The sequence below is a fragment of the Choloepus didactylus genome, chromosome 7, assembly GCF_015220235.1.
Source record: "Choloepus didactylus isolate mChoDid1 chromosome 7, mChoDid1.pri, whole genome shotgun sequence".
Lineage (NCBI taxonomy): Eukaryota > Metazoa > Chordata > Mammalia > Pilosa > Megalonychidae > Choloepus > Choloepus didactylus.
This window is the reverse complement of record NC_051313.1, coordinates 80,822,394-80,844,961: the sequence shown is the minus strand read 5'-3', so window position 1 is coordinate 80,844,961 and position 22,568 is coordinate 80,822,394. Positions and strand designations below refer to the sequence as shown.

Below are 22,568 nucleotides of genomic sequence, written 5' to 3'. Positions count from 1 at the left end.
CAGTCTTAAATGCCTCAGCCATCCTGCTCCAGGAGATTAAGGAAGGTTCATTCTTATAAATTTCACTCTCCTAGTGCCCACATATTTCATGGACTGGATTTAATCATATGATTTGCCTTTTCCACAGGAGACCAGAGAAAAGCTGATAGCTTAAGGGGTTCCCCAGGAAAAGAATTTATTGTCCTTATCTTCCTTTTCCAGTGTTCCAGTGTTTTTTGTCAATCATTCTTCCATTTACACAGTGAAATATATTGTCTGAAAATAGGAAAACGTGGTAACCATCCACTGGTACCACGGTACATAGAAATGTTAATGTTCTTCTGCCATAACTAGGATTCATTGTGAAAAAGAATAATACCAAATCTCTTTGATAATGACTCCATTATTTTACTGGAGTTCTTTGGGCAGGCACTGTGCCTTATGCTCTAATGTCTCCCCAGTGCCCAATATAATGAATGTCTTGACTATAATAGGTGCTCCATATATTTTTTTAAATGAATGAAAAATATCCAACTTTAGCCAATGGACTTTTGAAAGCTGAATAGTGTTATATGAATATGGTTTCCTCGTGAAGCCCCAATCTACCCATTAAAAGAGAACAGTTTCAACATAATAGAAAACAAATGGGCAGTTGAGGTACTCAGTGCTGTAGTCCCTCCCACCCACAAACCAAGTTTACAGGTTGGAAAGATGAGTGAGTGATTTGATAAAACTACAGCACCGAGGATAAAGATTGTTTCAAACAACCGATTCATAACATAGTTGTTAGAAGCACAAAAATGTTGTGTTCAATTTAAAAACATTGTTTCTCACAGTTGTTTTCTATGTGAGGTACAATATCCTGTCTGTCTAGCCCCAGAAATCCACTCTGCAGTCCCTCTCAACATACCCATGGGCACAAATGAAGCACTAGACTCTTATCATAAACATGCTCACCTTTGTAGTTCTCACTTTAAATTAAGTTTCTGTCCTAGGTAAGCTGAGTCAAACATTGCCTCTGTTTTGAACAATATTGTAAATTTAGATGTTTTTACACAAATATATTGGGTACAATAAAATATGAAAGCCGTATGTGACTTCACACATGAGGTGCACAATAAGAGGGTGTTGAACTGAGGTTGTCAACAGGACTTACACTAAGGTCAAGATTCAGGCAACAATTCCCTTGAGATTAATGGGATAATTACCTTAATTGGCAGTATAGAATTGAACACCATGGAGCATCATTTTTTACATTTTCACAGTGAAATACATCATCTGAAAAGAGGAAAACATGTGGTAACCATCCACTGGTACCACAGTAGATAGAAATGTCAATATTCCTGTGCCACAACTAGGACTCATTTTACTAATACCAGCTAATACCAAACTTCATGGAAGCCTGTATATGTGCTACCTTTTTACTGCAGTAAAAGTGACAAAGGGGAGAGTTTCGAAAGTGTTTATCCATCTCTTTTCTCCTACATAGTTTTGGTTATTATTTCAATACCGGAGACATAATCAGTCACCCAGTACTCTTAGCTTTAATTTCTGAAAATGTGAACTTTAAATCAGATTTTTTACAGGAGAAAATGAATTTAGTAATCTCCAGTCTCGTTATGAGGCAGAGCATGCATCAATAAGTAGAATAAAATGCATTTAGCTTTGAGGCTAAGCCTGGACAATAACGATCCTGCAAATCAGAGCTACACTTCTAGATGCTCTGCCTGGGAATCCTGCCCAGGGCCTTTTTGGCTCTCATTTTTTGCTGTTTCATATTTGTTATTTCATTTGTATGCTGCAAACCAACACTAACTTGCATATTTGAGAAAGAAAAGGAAGACTCTTACAAGTTGCTGGAGTTAAGCTCTCCAAGGAACATAGCTCCTAATCCAGGTCTCCAATTTCCACATTTTTAGGAAACATGCATATATATGGATTATCTACAAAGATATTCAACACACATCCTTAATTCCAGAAATTGTGCTACCAGTTAAGGATGCCATGAAAATGTTTTAGGAGACATGGGTTAGTATAGCATATATGAATCAAAGGAAAAACATGCAATATTGTTTTGTTTTTTTAATACTGGCAGCCCTGAGATTTAGAAATGTTAAGAAAAACAAGAATTCTTCCCCATAAATGGGGAGGATGAAAAAATCACACTTTCTTATTTCAGAGAACTATCCAAAATGATAGTTTGAATATTTAAAAAAAAAAAAAAAGTTGCTTTGGGGAAAACTCAGACTGAAATTGTTGGTGAATAAAAGTTTATTTATAAACTTGAGGATCTAGAAGATTCACAATACAGTTCAAATCTAATTCCAGGAAAGACATCCCAGAGCACAAAAGTGTGGGAAGTGTCTTCTGTGTATTTCATTTTTTAACTAAACTTTCAGCAGTAACTTTTTCATCTAATACTCTAAGACAAATAAATACAATCTGGAGTGATTTTATGCTGTTAAGGATTTTTGAAAACATGCCAGCCATACACCAGAATGAGTAAGGAGTGCTTTGATGCACACAATTTTCTGTGTGCTTAAGTCTTCAGATGCAATAGGCTGGGGTCACAATGAAAGAAGCTTGACAACACAGTCCTTCTAGAGGCATAGCTGTGATATCTGATCCTGTCAAATAACAAGAACTACCAACACAAGACTGAGAACAGGGGAAAAATACCCACAAGGTCCTATAGAATAGCAGTCAACCATAATAGCACTAGCACAAATGTCCAAGATCTAACATTAGACAATAAAGACAACCACTGAACAACCCATAATGTCGATTTATAAAAATATTTATTTATAAAATGGACTTCTAGTCCCTTATTGTCTTTCCTTTTAAATAACTATGTAAATGTTTCCCTCTATTCTATTTAAGTGCCCCCAAATAAGTTATTTTTAGGTAGAAATATTATACAAAACAAAGAAGTGGCTATTCTTAATGGTTAATAATTTAATCAATTCACCTCTGAAGCTGTCACTGTGTAATAAACCAAAGAAGGGTGAACTATGAGGCTGACCCTCACCACCTACTTGTGGACAAGAATGAAATAAATGAAAAGTTAGATAACAATACACAACACTATAAAATCACATGCAAAATTATGCAAGACTCTAGGAATTTTAGGAGATGAGCCCAGGATAAAGTGGAGTGGACTGGAGAAGGCAGAACTGGTGGGATTTTGATGGACAGAGGTGAGAGGAAAAGGTGTTTCAGGGGTGAGCTTGAGGAAGGATGCCGAAATGGGCATGAAAATGATGAGACCCACCGAATAAATTATGCGTGTGAAGAACAGTGAGGTCTGGGTCATGCGTGTTGGCCTTGGAAAGCAGAACCCTTGTTCAGTTCAGGAGGCAAGAGGCAGACCCTGAATTGTTGGCAGGGGAAAGCAGACTGATCAAAAGAGGATTCAGGAGCACTAATCTGACAGCAGTTTGTAGACTACCTGACAACAGAGAAAACGTGGAGCCGGGAATCCAATAAGGAGCCAGTCACAGGATCTAAGTGTGAGGCTGTGGCAGCGGGACTGGATGGAAGGCAATTTTTTTGCCTATCAGGGCCAAGCACTCTCCCTCTGAAAAGGACTTTATTATTATGTAAGGCCCAACTACAACCAACAACTGTCTCACATTCAGAAATTTTGTTATGTGAGGATTTGGATTCATTTTAAAGATATTCTTTTTTCCTTCTAAAATAATGAGATTTATATCTTAAACCTTTCTGAGACAAAGAGTTTCATCCAAGTTTTAATATTTATGAACTAAAACATTATGCTTATTATTAAAAAAAATTCCTAGGTACCTAGGGCAATTAACATTTTACAAAAGAAAAAACATTCTGGAACTGGTTGAGTTTAAGTGACCAAAGATATTTTCATACATTTTATAGTCTCTTTTCTTTGGAGGCAGTGATTAGTTTAAACTGGAGATCTAAAGAAAAATGTTTTGGAAGGGTTCCTTACCTTTGTTTATTAAAAAGCAGAAAATGATCCAACAGAGGAGGAAAAACACCCTCTTTGAGCACTATGCAATACATGAAATACATATATAAGATTCATATTGTGAAGGATCTATTTAAAGCTTGAGTGAAAATATAATCTAGCTAATGTATTTTCACAGAACAAACTTAAGTCTTACTGGAATTAAATTTATTATTCATTTTAATTTATGACTATCCTTTCTTACTAACTGCCATAGAAAATCAATTGACATCTGTATTTTTAAGAGCATGAAAAGACCTAAAATCAAAAAGAATAGTTTAGCAAATAGACACAGTAGTAGAAAACAGTCATGTTAAAAAGTGGGTTTGAAACCTTCATTTAGAATGCTCCAACTGTTAATCATGGCTTTTATTTTTAAGATGGTAGGCTAAGTATATTTCTTGTCAAGTTGGTCATGATAAATTTCAGTGCCTTAAGTTCCCACAATAACCCATTAATTGGGAAAATGAAAGGAATGGATAGTTACTCGGATGGATCATAACAGTGTTCTCTTGGCCACTTTTACATTAATTCTCAAGTCACAAAGTGAGTGAGTTGGCAGCTTTGTATGTATTCAATCAGTGTGCCCAGTAATTGTAGTTGTGCCCTGGTAGATTTTTTAACATAATCTATAAAATATTAAGAATCATGGCCTCGTCTATGTTGCTCATTTAATTCCTCTCTATAACTTTATTCCTTTCTCTAATAACTTACGATTATATGAATTAATATAAGGATGCGGTCAAATCATTTGTGGGAATCAGTAGTAGAAACAGACCCTATTACTCTAAAGTTCTCTGGGATTTTCATATTGTACCTCTTGCTTTTTTGTTGATTCTAAACCAAACCATCTTTCACAGTGAAATTATGTATCAGGGCACACAGAGACACTGTTTTTTATGTGCAGTGTAAAACTTTATTGATTGCACATACTATGTGTTTATAAGAAAGTATTCTTTTAAGCTCACGTTTTACATGAATCCATAGTAGTAATTACAATTCTTGGCTTGTTAAATAAAAGAATTTATGATATTTAAATAATTGCATGTTTTGAAATTTACATGCAGTTTGTACAACATACCTTCTCTTTTTTTCCCCTAGAAGCCATTTTCCCAACATTTCATCATGAACTATTATAGCCTGACTGAGAATGTCAAATGTGTCAGTTGAGCAGAAGTTCTTATGCCCATTTTTGTATTACTATCCACTGACCTAGAGCATTAAACAATTTGCAGGCAAAAAGTGGCCTAGTAGTTTCTAAAGTTGTAAACTGTTGTTTGTCTATAAATTTTTAAATCCAATCTTCAACAATCAGGTTGCTATTAAGGTTTAACTTACATTTAGGCATTATTTAAATTTTTAGGAAAGACTCATACCTGAGTTGTTTAAGTATAACAGAATCATACTGCTTTAGGGGTAGCAGTGCCTAACAAAGTGCTTTGTGTAAAATAGAGAGTAACCCACTTTTTCTATGTAGGAAAGAGTCTAGAGCACATTTTACATAGACTAATAATGTCGAGGTTTCATATTCAGCTAAAAGGGATGTTTAAGCTTTTACGGATCAACCTCTTGTTTTTACAGAAGAGATGTGCCAATTCCATGGAAATGAAGGCATTTGCCCAAGGCCAAGTGTTGAGGGCAGAGCTGGGTAGGGGCTGCCTTCCAGTCCTGTGAGTGTACCCTCCATCCCCCCATCACACCACCTTTCCTGTGAAGTTCTGAAGCCGATTATAGGAAAGAGAATACATTTTTACTACTTTGAGATGTCATTCCAAACCCAACAGGAATTTCTTATTATCTCATGAACATATTACTTTTCTCCTTCATTCATTTAAGCACATTTTTGAATAGGAAGTCAAATATTTCCAATTAACTTAGGATCAGAAATCTTACTTTGCCTTTTCATTTTAAAAAAGAGGGTTAATATTTGAAAGATACCCTTCCCTTAAATTTGTGGTGACAATCAAAAATTTGTATTAAAGCTGAACTTTCATTGGGAAAACAGAAACTTGCCTGTGTTCAGTGTGAAAACTAAGACTGGATGTGAACAGGTCAAGGTGAGAAGCATTGTGGAATATGGTAACATTGCAAAGCAAATGCTTGGAGAATAATTTGCTCCATACAGACTATCTTGGGGAACCTAGCACTTCCTCCATGGCTCAATCACTGGCACAGGTGATTAGCGGGAGCTAACAGCTGATTTCATATAAAACCCACTCAATTACACTTTGAAGACTATTGTTTTTGGAGGGAGTTGGAGAAGTTAGGGACTGAGAATTGATTCTTTCTTTTGATATTTTGTGGAGTCAGAGGAAGGTAGACAAGAACAGGTATATTTAAGGTACACTGTATTTCCTCTACAGTACATTTTATTCTATGGAACAAACTTTCAGCACTGACTCCCTTCGGCCAAGACAAAGGAGAATGTCAGCAGTTATGAAGTTTGCCATTAGACTCCATTCACACATAGGAAATGAACTGCTATAAACCTAATGGTATTAATCATTGGGTTCTATTTCCCAATTTTATAACCACCTTTAAAACAGAAACACATTACTTGCCCTATAAATTTTTTAGTTAGTAAGTTTTTCAGGTTTTCTCAGTGACTTGATAATCAGTCCCCATACCCCTCCTCTGTGATAATTTTTGAACAACACAGTGAAAGATAATGACATTATGTAATTTTAAGATGTATACATAAAACAAGAGGCTTCCTTTTAATTAGAGATGAATAAATCAGAGAGAAAATGTATAGTGAAAGCCTCTGGTGCATATTTACCTTTCAGTATATTTTTCATTCCTTTCTTCTTATTTTGCTTCAACCATATGAAGTGGTCAACAAATACTTATTGGGTATTTTGATGTTGTCAGAACTGTGTTATGTGCTAGAAGGGTCTCGAAGGAGTAAAGAACTTGGTCTCTACTGTAAAGATATTGTGTTTTCCACTCTAGGGTCTAAGGAATATAGGTGTCACTTAATGTATAATTAAGAGGGTAGGTAGGAATGGTGTTTATTGATCCAAATTTTAGAAGCAAAGCATGCTAAAATCTCCCCCTTCACCATCAGATAAGATGTTAGTTCTCAGAAGTCTTCTGATAAAGAAGCCTAGTAACTGGCACTGAACCCAGCAATCCCTAAATTTATTTAACAGAAAAACTTTATCTTTTTGAGGCAGGCCTATGAAAATCTTTTTGGATACTGATGTTCTATGAAAAACAGGTTGGGACACACTGAATTAGAGATCCATATGAGATATTTTTTTTACTAAGGTTTGAGTGTAAATTCAAGGTGCTGAAAGTATAGAGAAGAGAAACATCATACCACCTAAGCTTGTAAAGAAGAGTCTTAGAGGAGGTGGGACTTTAAAAGAAATAAAAAATATAGTTATAAGCATAACACTGGGAGGAGGAGAGCAAAACATAGATCTCCCAGATTGTTGGAAGTGATTATTAGTTTGGGGACAAAGGTGCAGACAATGATTACTTGGGACTTTGACTTTCTAATTTGTACATTTCTCTATTGTTTGCGTGCTTGTTTTTACTATGTGTAGCTTATTCTAATCAGGAGATATTTTCCCAAAGCTCACTTACCGGACTCTCTAAGGATGTGTATAGCTCTTTACTTCCATAATTATTTAATGATATATATGTACTCATATATGCAGTATTTACCATCAAACGAATATGCAAAAAATATCTTGGCCAAAAACAAGTTGAAGCACCAAGGTCAACTTGCATTGTAAACTTGGGCAGCACCTGTTGTTTATTCAACTCTCAAGTGTGGTTGACTTCAAGGATGAGAATAAACAATGTGGTATGTTACTAAATTTCCCCTTTTATTAGTCATCCAATCAGTATGTGATGGCTTCCTACCTCAAACTGAGGAGTTGAGGAGCAAGTGAAAAGAAGCCAACTTGAGTTTCTTAACTTTGGTTTCGGTAAGCAAACGGAAAAGGAACCACCTTGGCTAACAGAAGATACAATAGCTTTTCATTCCCTTTTGCTCCAAATGGGTAAAAAGTTTGTCCCATCTTCTATAATATGTGTTCAACACTTCATAATTTATAGGTCATAGGTTATTGCTACCACAGCCCTATCAATATGATCAATATTTTTTAATCAGTAAAACAAAATTCTCTTTAAAAGAGATATCTCTTTAAAACTTTTATTTTACTCAGAGTAAAGAAAGTTTTCAAATCCTGGAGTCAACAGTACTTTGCATAGATGCCTTTGATTTTTTTCTGAGCATTGAATGTTGGAGATTTATTCTCAGAAGCATTTTTAAAAGCATGTATGCATGTGTGTGCATTATTGCATTTGCATTTTTTTCATTGGAGGACAGTGGCTTTGTAGAAATCTGTTAAAAGACTGAATGATTATAGAAAATCATTTTGAAATTTGAGAACATCAGATTGCTTTCTGTTTCCCAAAGCTTCAATGCAAAAGAAAGATGCTCTAGAAAACTTGTCAAGCACTTAGAATTTTATAGTGATGTAAAAGTTTCTTGAAACCCAGTTACAGATAATAGTACCTGGTTAATTCCCTATTGCTTTTCTTTCAAATATGGTTTTCCACCAAGAAACATTAAGCACAGAAGCCAAAGATCAAGTATTCTTCTGACCACTGATACTCATTTTATTGACTACACATGACAAAATGGGAATAATAGGAAAATGCTTTTCTTGTATATCTGTCAATCTCAAAATAGTATTGAGGTGCTTACAGTAGAACTTAGTTCTGCCGAAGAAATTTCAAAAATACATGACAAAATATGTGACAATAAATACGCAGTGCTATACGTAAATGTTTTCATATGTTTTAAATCTATTTTTGAGTGAACATTTTTAAATCCACAATAAATTCTGAACTTTATTGTAAGGACTTGAGTAGGAGGGGACACACACTGAAAACTTTTCTGGTGGATAAACTATAGAGTAGGAGAATTATCATTCTCTGATGGGACTGGAAACCATAAAAACCCCTGGAAAGCCCCTCATAATACTTTAAACCAAGAATTGTCAAGCCAGCCCACCATCTGTTTTTTATAAATAAAGTTTTATTGGAACACAGCCATGCCCATTCACTTCTGTATGTATGCTTTTGCACTACAACTGCAAAGTAGGTGAGTAGTTGTGACAGAGGCCATATGGCTCACAAAGCCTAAAGTATTTGCTATCTGGTTTTCTACAAGAAAAAGTTTGCCCACCCCTGCTCTAAACCTAAACCTTTCTGCTTTCCCATCCTCTCCTGCAGATGGCAAAAACTAGTGGGAAAAGACATACATAGCTTGAGTCTCTTATGGCAAGAAGAGGAAAGTAATGATTTATTTGGCCTGGATTGTGCACTTAATACTTCTGGGTCCCTGCCAGCCTCATGCGTTTTGAAGTGCCCGGGAATCAGAAGCCATTTCTGGCTCTTTGACAGTATGGCCTTCCTGCTGTTCCTCTCTGAACAGAAGTGGAGACATCAGAGTTACCCAGAACAACTTTATTTTTAACTGATGGGGACGTTAGGGTTCATTTAGTGCATCCTTGTCACTGTAGCAATGAGAAAACCATCGTGTGTTTCCATTTAAAGATAGAAGAATGGGTGCCCATGAGAACTGAGGATTTGAGCCAAAATATCCATACTAATACCGCTTTCTAAGTTTACACCTCACATCACCACTTAATATGTTTCAGTTTCAATTATATACTGGAAACAAGAACAACAAAAGTTAAGCAAACATCTCTAGAATTTTCAAGGCAGAGTAAATTATTAAATTAGATACATCCGCAGTTTGTCTCATTTTCTTTTTCGGTGATGTTTATATCTACATGGAATCTCTAACTTTAATGTTTTGGCCAAAAAATAATTCTTGATGCCTATTTATCGAGCATCACCAAGGTAAAACATACCCTTTACTTACTAACCGGACCCTGGAGGGTGTCTACATTTTTTAAAGCTGACTGTGAATATATTTTTGGAGGCAGGAAATGCATGTTGTTTAGTGTCTCTCCACTGCTTGCCAGCTTTGGAATCTATAAAATACTTCAGTGTCTCCACACACTGTGATGCTGGTTTTCCACTCCCTTTCAACTGTGGTAACCAAGATCCACCACAGGCCAATCCCAAGAGAAATGTGTATCTTCTGTATTTCTTGGACCTTGTGGTTACCTGTGTGGTAATTTCAAAGTTTATGGTTATTATTCTCTGGATGCATCTGTGTGAATCTGCTGGGTTTATTTTTTCCTGATATTGTATCACATCATAAAGTCCACTACCATGAGTACTTTACTCAAAAGATTTTCATTTTCTGCTGTTTTCATCACTTTACTACTTTATTTCCGTGGGCCAAATAGAGTCGAGAAAATCACTAGCAAGTCCCACCTCCACAGGCCCCCATAGTATAACCTGACTCTATCTAGTTGCAAGTTTTATTCTGTGGTGGCTTTAAAACTTTCTCATTGCATAGGAAGTGACATGTCCCCTTGGACATATGTGTAACAAAGAGCTGCACTATTTCCCATGAAGTATAAATGCTGTCAGAAAGCCTTTCAAGGATAATCTGTAAACAAGTGGACTGTATGGGTCAAATCAGTTGAAAGGAACCAAATTCATAATTAGTTTTTATTATCAAATATAGTACTTTAAAACCCCTTCTGTTTTTGTTTGCAGGAAGAAAAATGTTGTCTATATTTATCCCCTTTCCTTTGTTCCCAATAATAATATTTATATAAATGTATTTCAGAATTTCTGTTTTTCATTTTCAGACACTGTGATGGTTATCAACATATAGTCATAGAAAAAAGGCAATGATGAAGCTCTGTTGACCTAATAAATTTACAGTCTTTTTATGGAGAAATTATGCGGGCTAGACAATATTGTCAAACATCTTTTAACATATGTTTTCAACCATTGCCATAGCTCACTTTCTTGCATAAACGGACCCTTTGAAATGAAACATGGAAAATTTAATCCACATGAGCTCATAGTATCAAAACCATTAGACTGAATCATTTTCCATGGTGTCATCATTGAAATTATCTCTTGAAAAGATGTCTTGAAAGGGAAGACTCACAAAAATTTTATAAATGCCGTCACTCCCTCACCCTTATGGATAACTTCTATTTCATTCATGTCTATAATTAGCATGTTACTCTGATGCAGCCCTTTGCTCAGCTGTGGAAGGGCAGATTGCCTGTATGTTAGCATGGCAGCCTCCGTCAGCAGAGTCATTAGTGGTCATTTTAATGATGAATTAGACTCGCTGCCCAGTCAGTGTAACTGAGGCCCATTCCTGTGTTCTGGCTTCAGCCAAGCAGCTTCACATTGCTGCTGTCCGTTCATTCAGGACAGCTATAAGTGATTTCCCATCAATTAGAATAATAAGGGCTAGAATGCCAAGGTCCACCTCATCGCAACTGTATGTTGAGAAGATACTGTGTCTAGTCAGTCTTGAGAACATGGATGTACAAAGTCAAACCTAGCTATTACATTATTCTAATGATGTACACGTTAAAACTTAATTATTACATTATTTTTCAAGTGGATTTGCTTAGACATACTCATATTACTTGAGTGCCTCACACCTTGCTGGGCATTGTTTCATGTCTTAAATTTTCAAGTGCCTGGCTTTATGAGAGGGGTTTTATATGAGAAATCAGTTTAAATCTTTGTCATGTTTGTTAGACATGATCATGAAAACATGCAGAAACTATGTAGCAATCACGTGTTAAGGTGATATTCAACAGGTATTTTTAACTTAATTTGGCATTTACTTATTATATTAAAACACAAATTCTCAGTTTGACACTGCCTCATTTAATCTTTAAAACAGTTCTAGGAGAGAGGCACTGAAGTGTGTAGAAAAGGAGGCAGCATGGGATGGAAAGAACACAAACTTGGGCATCAACTAGACGTTCGACTTCTCAACTGTGGCTGTCAGCAGGTACAGAAGGATGAAGTTCTGTTATTATATCACATTATTATATTACCACATGCTATTGTGCAGAAAACAGAAAGGAGACGGGCTAGCCCAGAGGATCGTCACTGGAAATACAGAGGAATTAATGTTCTGGTGCAGAATCTTAAAAGCCAGACAAAGATGTTTGGATGTGATAACAAATGAGGGGAACCATAAGTTTTAAAAAGAGGAATTGGCAGAAGAAAAGCAGTTGTTTAGGGCAAAGGGTCTGGAAGACTAAGGCAGACTGAATGCCAAACACACCACTGTTTTGGCTTGATGGAGCATGGGAATTCAATAAATGTCACCTTTTCAGTGAGACCTCCCCTGATCCCTCTGCCCAAAATTTCAACTCCCCCATTTTGCATCCTATCCTCCTTCTGTGCTGTGTTCTTTCTCCTTAGCAGTTTTCACTACCTAACACAGTATACATTTTACTTATTTACACTGAATGTTGTCCATCTCTCATACTAGAATGTAAGCTCCATAAAAGGGGAGCTTTCGTCTCTTTTATTCACTACTGTACTTCCAGAACCTAGAACACTGCCTGGTGCCCAGTAGGCCCTGAGTAATGCATACTGCTGAATGAATGAAGTTATTAGTACCTGTACCAGGCCCTGTTCTGGATACTGGTGGTAAAGCAGTGAAGAGAAACAAGTTCCTACCATCATGAGTTTATATTCAAATAAACAAAACAAGTAAATAAACATATAAGATAATCGCAGATGGCTCTGTTTTCTCAGAGCAAAGTATAATAGGTTACAAGAATACAAAATAGAATTCGTCAATAATGCTCTCCTGTTGCATGCATAGATGTATGACAGTGGGAAAGACTTTTTCATTTTTAATTCATTGTCTCTGAGGTTTTCAATCTCAGTTACTTTTCCTGAAATGGACACGGAAACAGGGCTTGGAGAGGCAAAAACCTGGCTGTGATGGATTTCTAAATTGCAGACCTCAGGCCCTTTAAGAAATTGTGTTCTGTTCCCTTGATCGATTCAGCGAGGCCATTCCCAGCCATTCCATTCAGCCAGTGACTGCTAGCCCATCTACTAAGATGAAAAACGTGCTTTCAGACTGCTATTGGAAATAGAGGTTTTCAGTTTCATTTTTATTGGCCAGAATCAATTCGGTTCATTCCAGGCCAAGTGAGTGTCTTCAAGCAATTCAAACTTGTGATAGCACCTGGAGATAGGGTAGCACTTGAGAAGAGTCTGGACATTCCCATCACAAGGCCACTTCTCAAGGAAGTTGCAATCCTCATAGAAAACAAAGGCTGACACAGACATAATAGGTGTAAAGATAAAGAAGCATAATTAGAAGTTAGAAAAATAAATATTTTTTAAAAGATATTTTAAACCTGTGAGAGGAGCCAAAATGGGTGACTTTCCAAACTTGAGACTCTTATGTTCCATGAAGATAGCTCAGAATGGATTTGAGGCTCAAAATGAAGAAATAAACCCAGTAAAAAAAAGGGGGGGAATGGTGGCATCAAAAGAAACCAATCTTGTTCACCCAGAAATTCTCCAAAGAGCTCAGATTTTTACTCTGTATTTTTAAACTTAGAGAAAATGAAAGGCATGTAAGTAAGGCCACATTAAAAAAGAAAAAAAGAGGACTATGATCTTTAAGAATAATTTCAGATGAGCTAAAAGCCAAATAAACCGGTCCATGCTAAACAGAAAGTCTTTTTTCTTGAAAGAAAAAATGAGGATGAGAGAATAGTCCTACTTTTGGGGCCCAATAGTGCTAAGATAACACAGAGAAATCAGAGCCATTCAAATCCTATCCTACTCCATCTTTTCCATCAAACAATGATTTTAAAATTCCTAGGTATAAAAAAATGTGATTAAGAGAAAATGAAAATATAAAATGAGCAAAATGGCCATTTTTAGTGCGTTCATGTTGCAGGATTCAGATTAATCAGATTATAAGACATCAAAGTATTTGTGATGAAATTGGAAAACTTATTAAAAATTTTATTAAATCTTGGAAAAATGTAATAGGTATCAAAAGATCAGACTGAAGAAAATATGAGTCAAAAAGGAGTAAAATAGGGGGCCCTGGACTTGTATATTGATTAGCTTGATAACAACTCCTAGAAATATTCCAGATAGAATATTAAGCAAATGATTTATGAGGAATTCAAGAAACAACTATGATTACTAGAACATAATACAAGTTCAAAAGAGCAAACATTAAACTATGCTTATTTCCTATTTTGATAGGTTTACCAATTTGCTATGTCAAGGGAATAGAGTGAATAAAATGTCTTGATTTCAGCAAAGCATTGGAAAGTGTTTTATAATATTCCTGAGGAAAAGAAGGATAAATGGCTGATAGTACACTTGGGATGATTTGTAGTTGGAAAGAATTTTCCAGAGAAATAACAAATAGAAGCCACAGAGTTCATAAGAAAACCCTGAAGATAAGTGTAGGACATTTGGAGGTTTATGGAGTAGAGTTGGTACCTCATGATAGGAATAAATGAATGAAGATTAGTATAATAACATGTAAAAGTGACAAATGTCCAGATGTATTGGAAATCCAAGGGAGAGAAATCCATGTGTTTTGGTTTACTTTAAGCTAAATTCGAGCCAGTTTTCATTTGGTTCTTTAAGAAGAATGCAACTTAAGACAACATTAATAGTCGCCTTTAAAGGAAAGTGTGATTAAAAAAAATTTTTTTATCACTTTGATATTTAATCATTTAGTCAAATATTCCCTATATACTCTGCATCACTCAAGAAGGATTTGAGGCTCCTAACAAAATCTGTAGAGAATAAGTGGATAAAAATAGGCAAGGGGTCTGTCTTCCCACTAAACTGAAAGCTCTGCTAAGACACAGACCATACTTGAGTCACAGTGCCTAGTACAGTGCCCATAAATATTTGTGACTGAAATAATATGTTAAAAGATAAGGATAGAATAGTATAAAGAAATCCAGACTGCAGTTAATCCATTGGCATCTATACCAGATGGATCTGCACCAATATTAATGATGGGTCATAGATTCACTTTTCAGCTTCCTAGCAGCCAAGGCAAAGACATAAATATTTTTTGAGGTCACTGTCTCCATAAACCAAAACCCCATCATTTTTCCAGAAGTAACAAATTTTTCTTGCAATAAAATTCTTGGAAAAATTTCTCACATGATCCTCATTGAGTGAATACAATGTAAGTTAGTAAGAAACTCTTAAATATAGTTAGTCAAATGCTTTTTATTCCCTCTCAAAAAAATAGCAGAAAATCAAACATATATTAGAAAAAGTAATTATATGAGGGACCAACATAACAAGGTCCCTTGTTGAGTTTGCTCCACATCCTGTGGTGTGGTGACTGCATATCCTCAAGACGATCCTCCATGAATATTATTTTTTGAAACCAAACTTTTACTAATATCTGGGCAGTGGAAAGTTTAAACTTGGATTCCCTAGCAAGAATCTACAGCACAGATATTTTGTGTTTCTGATTAAACACCATTTATTTTGCTTACACTGGAAGATTATGATGGATCCCCACATTTGAGATATGCAATAACAAACTGGGTATTGTGAAAGGACATTGACAAGGAGAGTGATATGTGAACTGGGCTTAGCATATTTACTTGGAAGACTGTCAGGAAAGTCATGATAAAACCAACTTCAAATATCTGAAAAACTTCATATGAAGGAAGTTTATGTATTCTATGGTGTTCTTAAATCTGAACTAGCATCCGAGTCAAGGTCATAGATAAAAAGACTTGACTCGGGGGAAATAGTTTTCTAACAATAAAATTGTAAGAAGACTATACTGCCTTAAAATACTTGGAAGATTCCGGATGCTGGAAGAGTTCAAATAGACATCACACAACCATCTATCAGTGATGTTTTAATAACACCCGCTGCCTGGAGAGGGAAACTCAATCAGAAATCCTCTAGCCACCAGAATTCCCTGATCCTGGGATAGAAAATCAGTCTTAGCATGTTCTACGTCTGTCCAAAGACTTCTCTTAGGGAAGGCTCCCTAACTGCCAAGGAGTTCTCTTGCCTTTGTCCTGGCTGGTTTACATTAGCCTTACTCCCCTAAAGAAACACTTCGTAAGCAGAAACCACTATTTCCCATATGTTGGAATTTCTTCTTAACAACATACACATGTAAAAAACATTTCATTTTTTAAAACTGTTCATTAATAATCTTATATTTATCATTTCACAGAGATAATGATAGTATTTATCAATTCAGTTCATTTTTAATATTTTCATTTGAAAAGCAGAATCATGCAGTTTTTAAATCAAATATTCCAAATCAACCAAAAATGTCATATTTAGTTTTTACTGCTTTGCAATGGAAGCTGCAGTGTTTGGGGATACATTTCATTTGTAAAATGCAATCCCTTTATGGAAAAATTATGCAGAAAGGACATTTTGCAAGTACCAAGTTGAGAAAGAAAGGTAAATTTAGGATGCTGGACAATAAATGGGCCCCAGTCATTCCATCTGATGATGAGGTTTTGATTTCATTAGGCTGCATGTCCTCCGGGCAAGCACTGTGTCAGCCAGCAGGTCCTCTGTGGCCACTGATGCCAGCAGGTGAACTCTAGTCATTATAATTCATGAGGCAGTCACAAGGTCTCCCGTCAAATATACTGAAGTGCATAATTTTATCAAAGCAACACTTAAAAATTTATGAAAAGTCAGAGGCAGGGTTAAATATCCTTTGGTGATCATTTCTGAAGAATTGTTCTTTTTTCTTAAAAAGTCTGTATCTACTTCCTATTAGCATCCTTTATTTTAATCCCATGATTCCATTGAGATCATCCCTCCCAAATGCTTTCTTAATGAGTATAATTGACTTACAGGGAAAGTTACACCATAGAAAGCCTCTATACCAACAAAATGCTCATGGAGAGCACCTTTTAGGTAGAATTGTGTAGCTGCTTCAATCAGTGATAAAGTCTGTGCTGTTAATTTTCCTGCTGCATTGGGCTAAGCTCGGAGTGATGTCTTCTTTAAACATCAGCGCCATTTCTCCTTTCTTCATGTTTATCAGATGTGCATTACTCATACTGTTTGTGAGTGTCTGGGGGGTTTGTGTTTATATGAATGACAATAGTGTAGCTTGCCATGGTTTATTTGATGAGGCAGCAGAGCTTTTCTGAATGCTTTATTTTTACATCATTTTGATTCTTGCTAAATGAATCTTGTAAATAGCTTTTTAAAGTGTTTTTGGAAGATGGCATCCTATTGATAGCATCACATCCCTAAGGTTTGATGTACGCGCTTTGGAAGTTGGGCATCATTTGTTTCATAACCACCCCATGATATCCCCAAGTAAAACTTTTTGTCACATTAAATCTGGCAAATTGATTCCAATTAACTGACCAGAAAAGTTGATGGTAGTTTCCTTGAATAAGCATAGAGAACTTTGAACTGATAATATTTTATTTCATAAATGCTGCCCTTCTCCTTTTACAATAATCAGTGACTTCCAAAGAAGAAGTTTGGGATTAAAGGTCTGAATCAAAGTCAATTTCCTCAGGAACGAAATATAAATGATTGCTTCAGGCAAAATAAGGGTAATCACTTTTACAGAATAATGTTGAAGGAACATGCAGGCTGAGATACCTCAGGATTAATGTATAAAAGGAAAAAAAAAACCACATTTTCCAAACTGATCATAAAATTTACCAGTGTAAATTAGCGATCTGTGCCAAAATGGGCCACTTTCCTGCCATGAACATTTGATTCTTTTTTGTGCCACAGACCCTCCAACAGTCTGGTAAAACCTATGAATTGTTCCTCTGAATAATGTTTTTAAAATGCATAAAATAAAATATTTCTGGCTACAAAAGAAAATAATTATATTTAAATGATGTTATTAAAATATTAAACAAATTCATGATGTAATAATACAAATATTGCTTTATTAATGCATTAGAAAACAACATATAGCATTAGGTGTAAGAACTACGATAATTTTAAAGTACTAATGAGCAAAATGATATTCAAAATGAAACTATTATAATTTCATCTACAACTATAAAACAGGATATGAAAATATCTGTGATTTCTATTACTGATAAAATCACTTGTGCTGCTGTATTAGTTAGGGTTCTCGGGAAACAGAATCAATGAGAGATGTCTCTGATTATCAAATTGTAAAAGTGACTCACACAACTGTGGGTATGCATGAGTCCAAATTCTGCAGAGCCGTCAACAAACTGTCAACTGCAAGGAACATGTCCGATGAACTCCTCAGGAAATGAACCTACAACTTCAACAAACTCCTCAGGAAACGAACCGGCAACTTCGACGAACTCCTCAGGAAATGAACTGGGATCTTCGACGAACGTGCTCGATGAACTCCTCAGGAAACAAACCGACAACTTCGACGAGCTCCCCAGGAAATGCTTCACTGGGCAGCCGAAGAAGAAGTGAAGGTTCTCTAACCGTCCGGCTTATAAGCCTTCAGCTGATCACCCAAACCAAATCCAGCCAATTGCATTCTCTCATTGTGGAAGGCACGCCCCTTGATGAGTCATCAGTCAGCCGCAGTCAATTGACTGATGATCCGACAAACCAGCCGGTTGGTTTATTAACCAGCCTCAGATATCCTCACAGCAATCGTCAGGCCAGTGCCCGCTTGACCAGACAGCTGGGTCACCTAGCCAAGTTGACACATGAACCCAACCATCACAGCTGCTAATACCATCATGGTTTGTTGCTGCCACTAACTTAATTTTCCCAGAGGGCAACTCTGATGATATTAGTACCCTGTTCAAAATTCTTCAATGGCTCCCCATTGTCTACTGAACTAAATATAGAACCTGCCGTTCAAGCTTCTCCCCAACATGGCCCCCGACTCCCAATTCAGCCATTTGTCTCAACCTTTGCCGCAGTCAAATTTAAGAGCTTTATGTTGCATGAAAACAGGGTGAAATGTTTTTTCTCCTTTGTTTTCTAGCTTCCTGCCTTTCTCATATTGAATCTTCCTTCTGGAATGTGTTTCTCCGTAAACTTCTCTTGTTGAAATCCCCTTCCTTCAAGCCCATCTCATCTTTTTTGAAGACTGTCACTGTCTTGATCTGCTCCCACCTTCCCCAGCTAAACAGAATGACCTCCTCCCTGCATTCATCCCCTAAAGCACTTTTCTTAGTGCTTATCTGCCTCTACATTTCATTATGGTCTAATTTGTTCACCTTGTCCACCTCACTGTTTAAATTCCTTAATGGTAGGGACTTCTTTAATTTATCCTTGTGTCTCCTGTAGTGCTTGGCATAGTATATTTCACAACTGATACTCATTACATGTTTTCAATTGAATTGAAATAATTTCTAAGCATAAAATGAATTTGCAGGAATGACCTGCCTTACACTTCTCAAGTATTGCAGAATGATGAGCTGGCTCGTAGGTGTTCACAAACTCTAATTAATTTAATTAGTAAATTCTAGTGAAGCTGTGTTTGCATATGGCCTTTGCCCATGCAATCTCATGAACTAACATGGTCCTTCTCCCCAGCCACTGATCAAACTAAGTCCTGCTAGGACTTCAGGTCTCAGTTTGGTCAACACTGCCTCCAAGAAACCCTCCCCACCATCAGGGCTGGTTTCATGGGCATGAAATCTGTGCAGTTGCACAGGGCCTGCACTTAGAAGGGCTCCACACTTGGGTTCATTTGCTATTGCCACCATCTTGAAATCTTAATAATTTTTTAACAAGGTGCTCTGCATTTCCTTTTTGCTCTGGACCCCAAAATCTAAGTAGCCAGTCCTGCCCAGCCTCTTTTCTTCTGTGTGCTCCTGTCATCCCCTGTATTTTCCCTATATTCCCACACAGAATTTTAATTTTCTGTTAACAACTGTTTCCTTCTCAGTTTGCCTCAAAAGATCTTAAATTCTATGAGGGCAAAAAATGAAAAGAATTGATCTTGCTTACTGTTGCTCTCCTGTGGCTCAGCCAATATCAGTATTTGCTGATTGGATAAATGGATGAACAGTTGAAGGATGGATGAAAGGAAGGAAGGAAGGAAAGAAGGATGGATGGAAGGGAGGGAGGGAGGGAAGAAGGAAGGAGTTAATGAATGTGTCTGCCTATCCATAGCCCCTTGGACAATCTGAGCAAGGGAGGCTCTCCTGCACCTGGGTCTTTGGTTTGCACTCTTCAGACAGACCCCTGTAGCAATGACAGAATGCTGGTACAGAAACTACTTTTGTAAGAAAAGGGAGTGAGATTAGAGAAAATGGTCATAATGATGACATGAAGGAAAAAGATTAAGCAACATTCAAATATTAATGAAGAAGGAGATAGGAAAAGTGCATGTGATGTAGCTCTAACTGTTTTGAACACAAACAGACATCATGAAACTCCCACTGGGATTCTCCTGGAGGAAGAAGGTGTCTTAGTCATCAAATAATCCCCTGCTGGCATTCCCTAATGTTTACTGCTAAGCCTGGAATCAGGGAGCATATCTAGATAATGGCCATTCACCAGAGATGAAACATCTGTCATGTCCTTATTTGATGCCACATTATCCTCACCCCTATCTTATTGAGCCCTGAATTTCATTTTTTAATTGGTAGTTTGGGGGTCATGTAGGTGCACTGAAATCTAATTTCTAGTTTATGATTTCCTATCAAGGCTGATTTAAATTTAATCCCAAATATCCCAAATCACTAGATGCATGAGTCAAAAGTGTGAGGAGTGGTTCTTAACATCATGTATAAGATTTTTTTCACAACTTAGACTCCTTCTCCTTGGAGACTTCTGTTTAGAATGGGAACTACTTCCCTCTCAGTATCAGGAGGTAGAGCCAAATCCCCAAAAAGCCTGGCTGAGTCAAGAATGTTACTGCCACGCATGCTCGTTCAGCAACACCCTGAGGGGACTTGACTCCACAGACAGTCCTTGAACCTCTTTCTGCTACATATCCTTGGGCGAGTTTCTAAATGTTTCTATTTCTCAGTTTCCACATCTTTAAAATGGGAATAGTGTTATTTCTACTCCATAAATTTGTAAGGATGATGTGGAATAACACAAGTGAAAGAAGCTTAGCACAGTGTCCAGCATATAGGAAGCCTCCATGAATATTAATAATTATCAGTATACAGTATATGAGCAATTATGAACTTCCACTGGGATAGATATAAAAAAAATAAGAAATACTTGGTGCCAATCAGGGGTCAGCAAACTTTTTCTCTGAAGGGCCACATTGTAAATATTTTTGGCTTTGCAGGCCATACTGTTATGGCAGCTACTCAATTCTGCAGTTACAGCATGAAAGCAGCCATAGACAATACAGCATGGCTGTGTTTCAGTAAAACTTTATTTACAAAAAATAGGCACTGGGGGCTGTTGTAATTAGCTAATCCCTGTCTATAAGCCTCCTGGGAACTCGCAGTCAAGTGTTGTGGAAAGACTTGTAAGATTTTAGTCAGGACAAATAAAAAGGAAACAGAGACGTTGAAGAACATGGGAACACTGAAGAACATGGAAGCTGGTATTTTAAGGGCGCTTATTGAATGGGCTTCCCAGAGATGGGTAAAAGTGAAAAATATAGCCTAAAGCGAGTAGCCCAAGTTCTGTTGGGTTTGTTTTTTTGTTTGTCTGTTTTAGTTTAGTTTAGTTTAGTTTTGTTTTTAATCTTGCTTTTCAGAACAAGTATCTTCAATTTTGAAACATGTTTCCCTTTTATTAGGTGTTTTCCTCAAAAGCTCAATTCTCCCTCTGAATCTTGGAAGTTCCGTATTTCTAGGAATAAAAATATTGTCAGATTAATTGGTAGAAAAGGCCTATTCCCAGCTTCTGCTCCCTGTCATTATAGTTTGAATAGACCAACAGCTAGGGAATGGGTGGGCATCATTTCTCCAACAGCTTGTCTTTAAGGAAATGGAAAGCAGTATGGGTAGCAGAGGAAATCATTCCTTTCTTTTTCTATCCCTATTATTATTTAAAGGAATGACTATTCAGAATCCATGAGGAATATCAGACTCTGAAAATGAGCCAGTGGCTTAGTAACAACCACTTAGAACACTTAACAGTTTACCAAAGCTGCCAAACATGAGGCAGATTCTGATTCTTTGAAAGTAGCGTGTGCTCTCCAGACAGAGCAGCAAATACAATTCCAGATCTTTTACAGAATCCCTGTTCAAGAAAGAAACTGTATTGGAAATTCACAGATACTTAGACTTGGACGTTAACATACAGCACCCAAGAAACACATACACATAAACCCACAAGTGCCATCTCTACTTCATAAATAAATTTGCAAAAGAGTTTCATTTGCATTCTACATCGTATGTATGTTGATATTCAAAATGTCTGGTCCCTCTCAGTACTTTTAGGATTTAACCTGTGCTTATTCAAATGCGTCTGGTGCTTTATTTATTAGAAACAAGAAATTAAGTCTGTAATGATAAATCAAGATTCTAATAAGATTTCTCTTTTTTTGTTTTGTTTTGTTTTACAGTTTTCTCCTTGTCTTTGGTTGCTTGATTTTGTCAGTGTTTTCTACCATTCCTGAGCACACAAAATTGGCCTCAAGTTGTCTCTTGATTCTGGTAAGTGAAACACATGGAAAAGAATCTACATAAAGTATATATAAGAACTGGTGGTAATATTTTTGCTGTGTATTTTAACCCACAAGAAGTTCTGTGTAGAAAAAAGAGTTGCTTTGAAATATGAA

The 22,568-nt window shown here is 36.6% G+C and overlaps 1 protein-coding gene across 2 annotated transcripts in view; it reads left to right on the top strand.

The window, feature by feature from the left end:
• Positions 1–22,568, top strand: part of KCNQ5 (potassium voltage-gated channel subfamily Q member 5) — a 596,680-nt gene that overhangs the window by 336,959 nt on the left and 237,153 nt on the right. For both annotated transcript variants that reach the window (XM_037844184.1, XM_037844185.1), the window contains exon 2: positions 22,353–22,443. In XM_037844184.1, the coding sequence (XP_037700112.1) occupies positions 22,353–22,443 (91 nt within the window). The remainder of the gene's footprint in view (positions 1–22,352; positions 22,444–22,568) is intronic.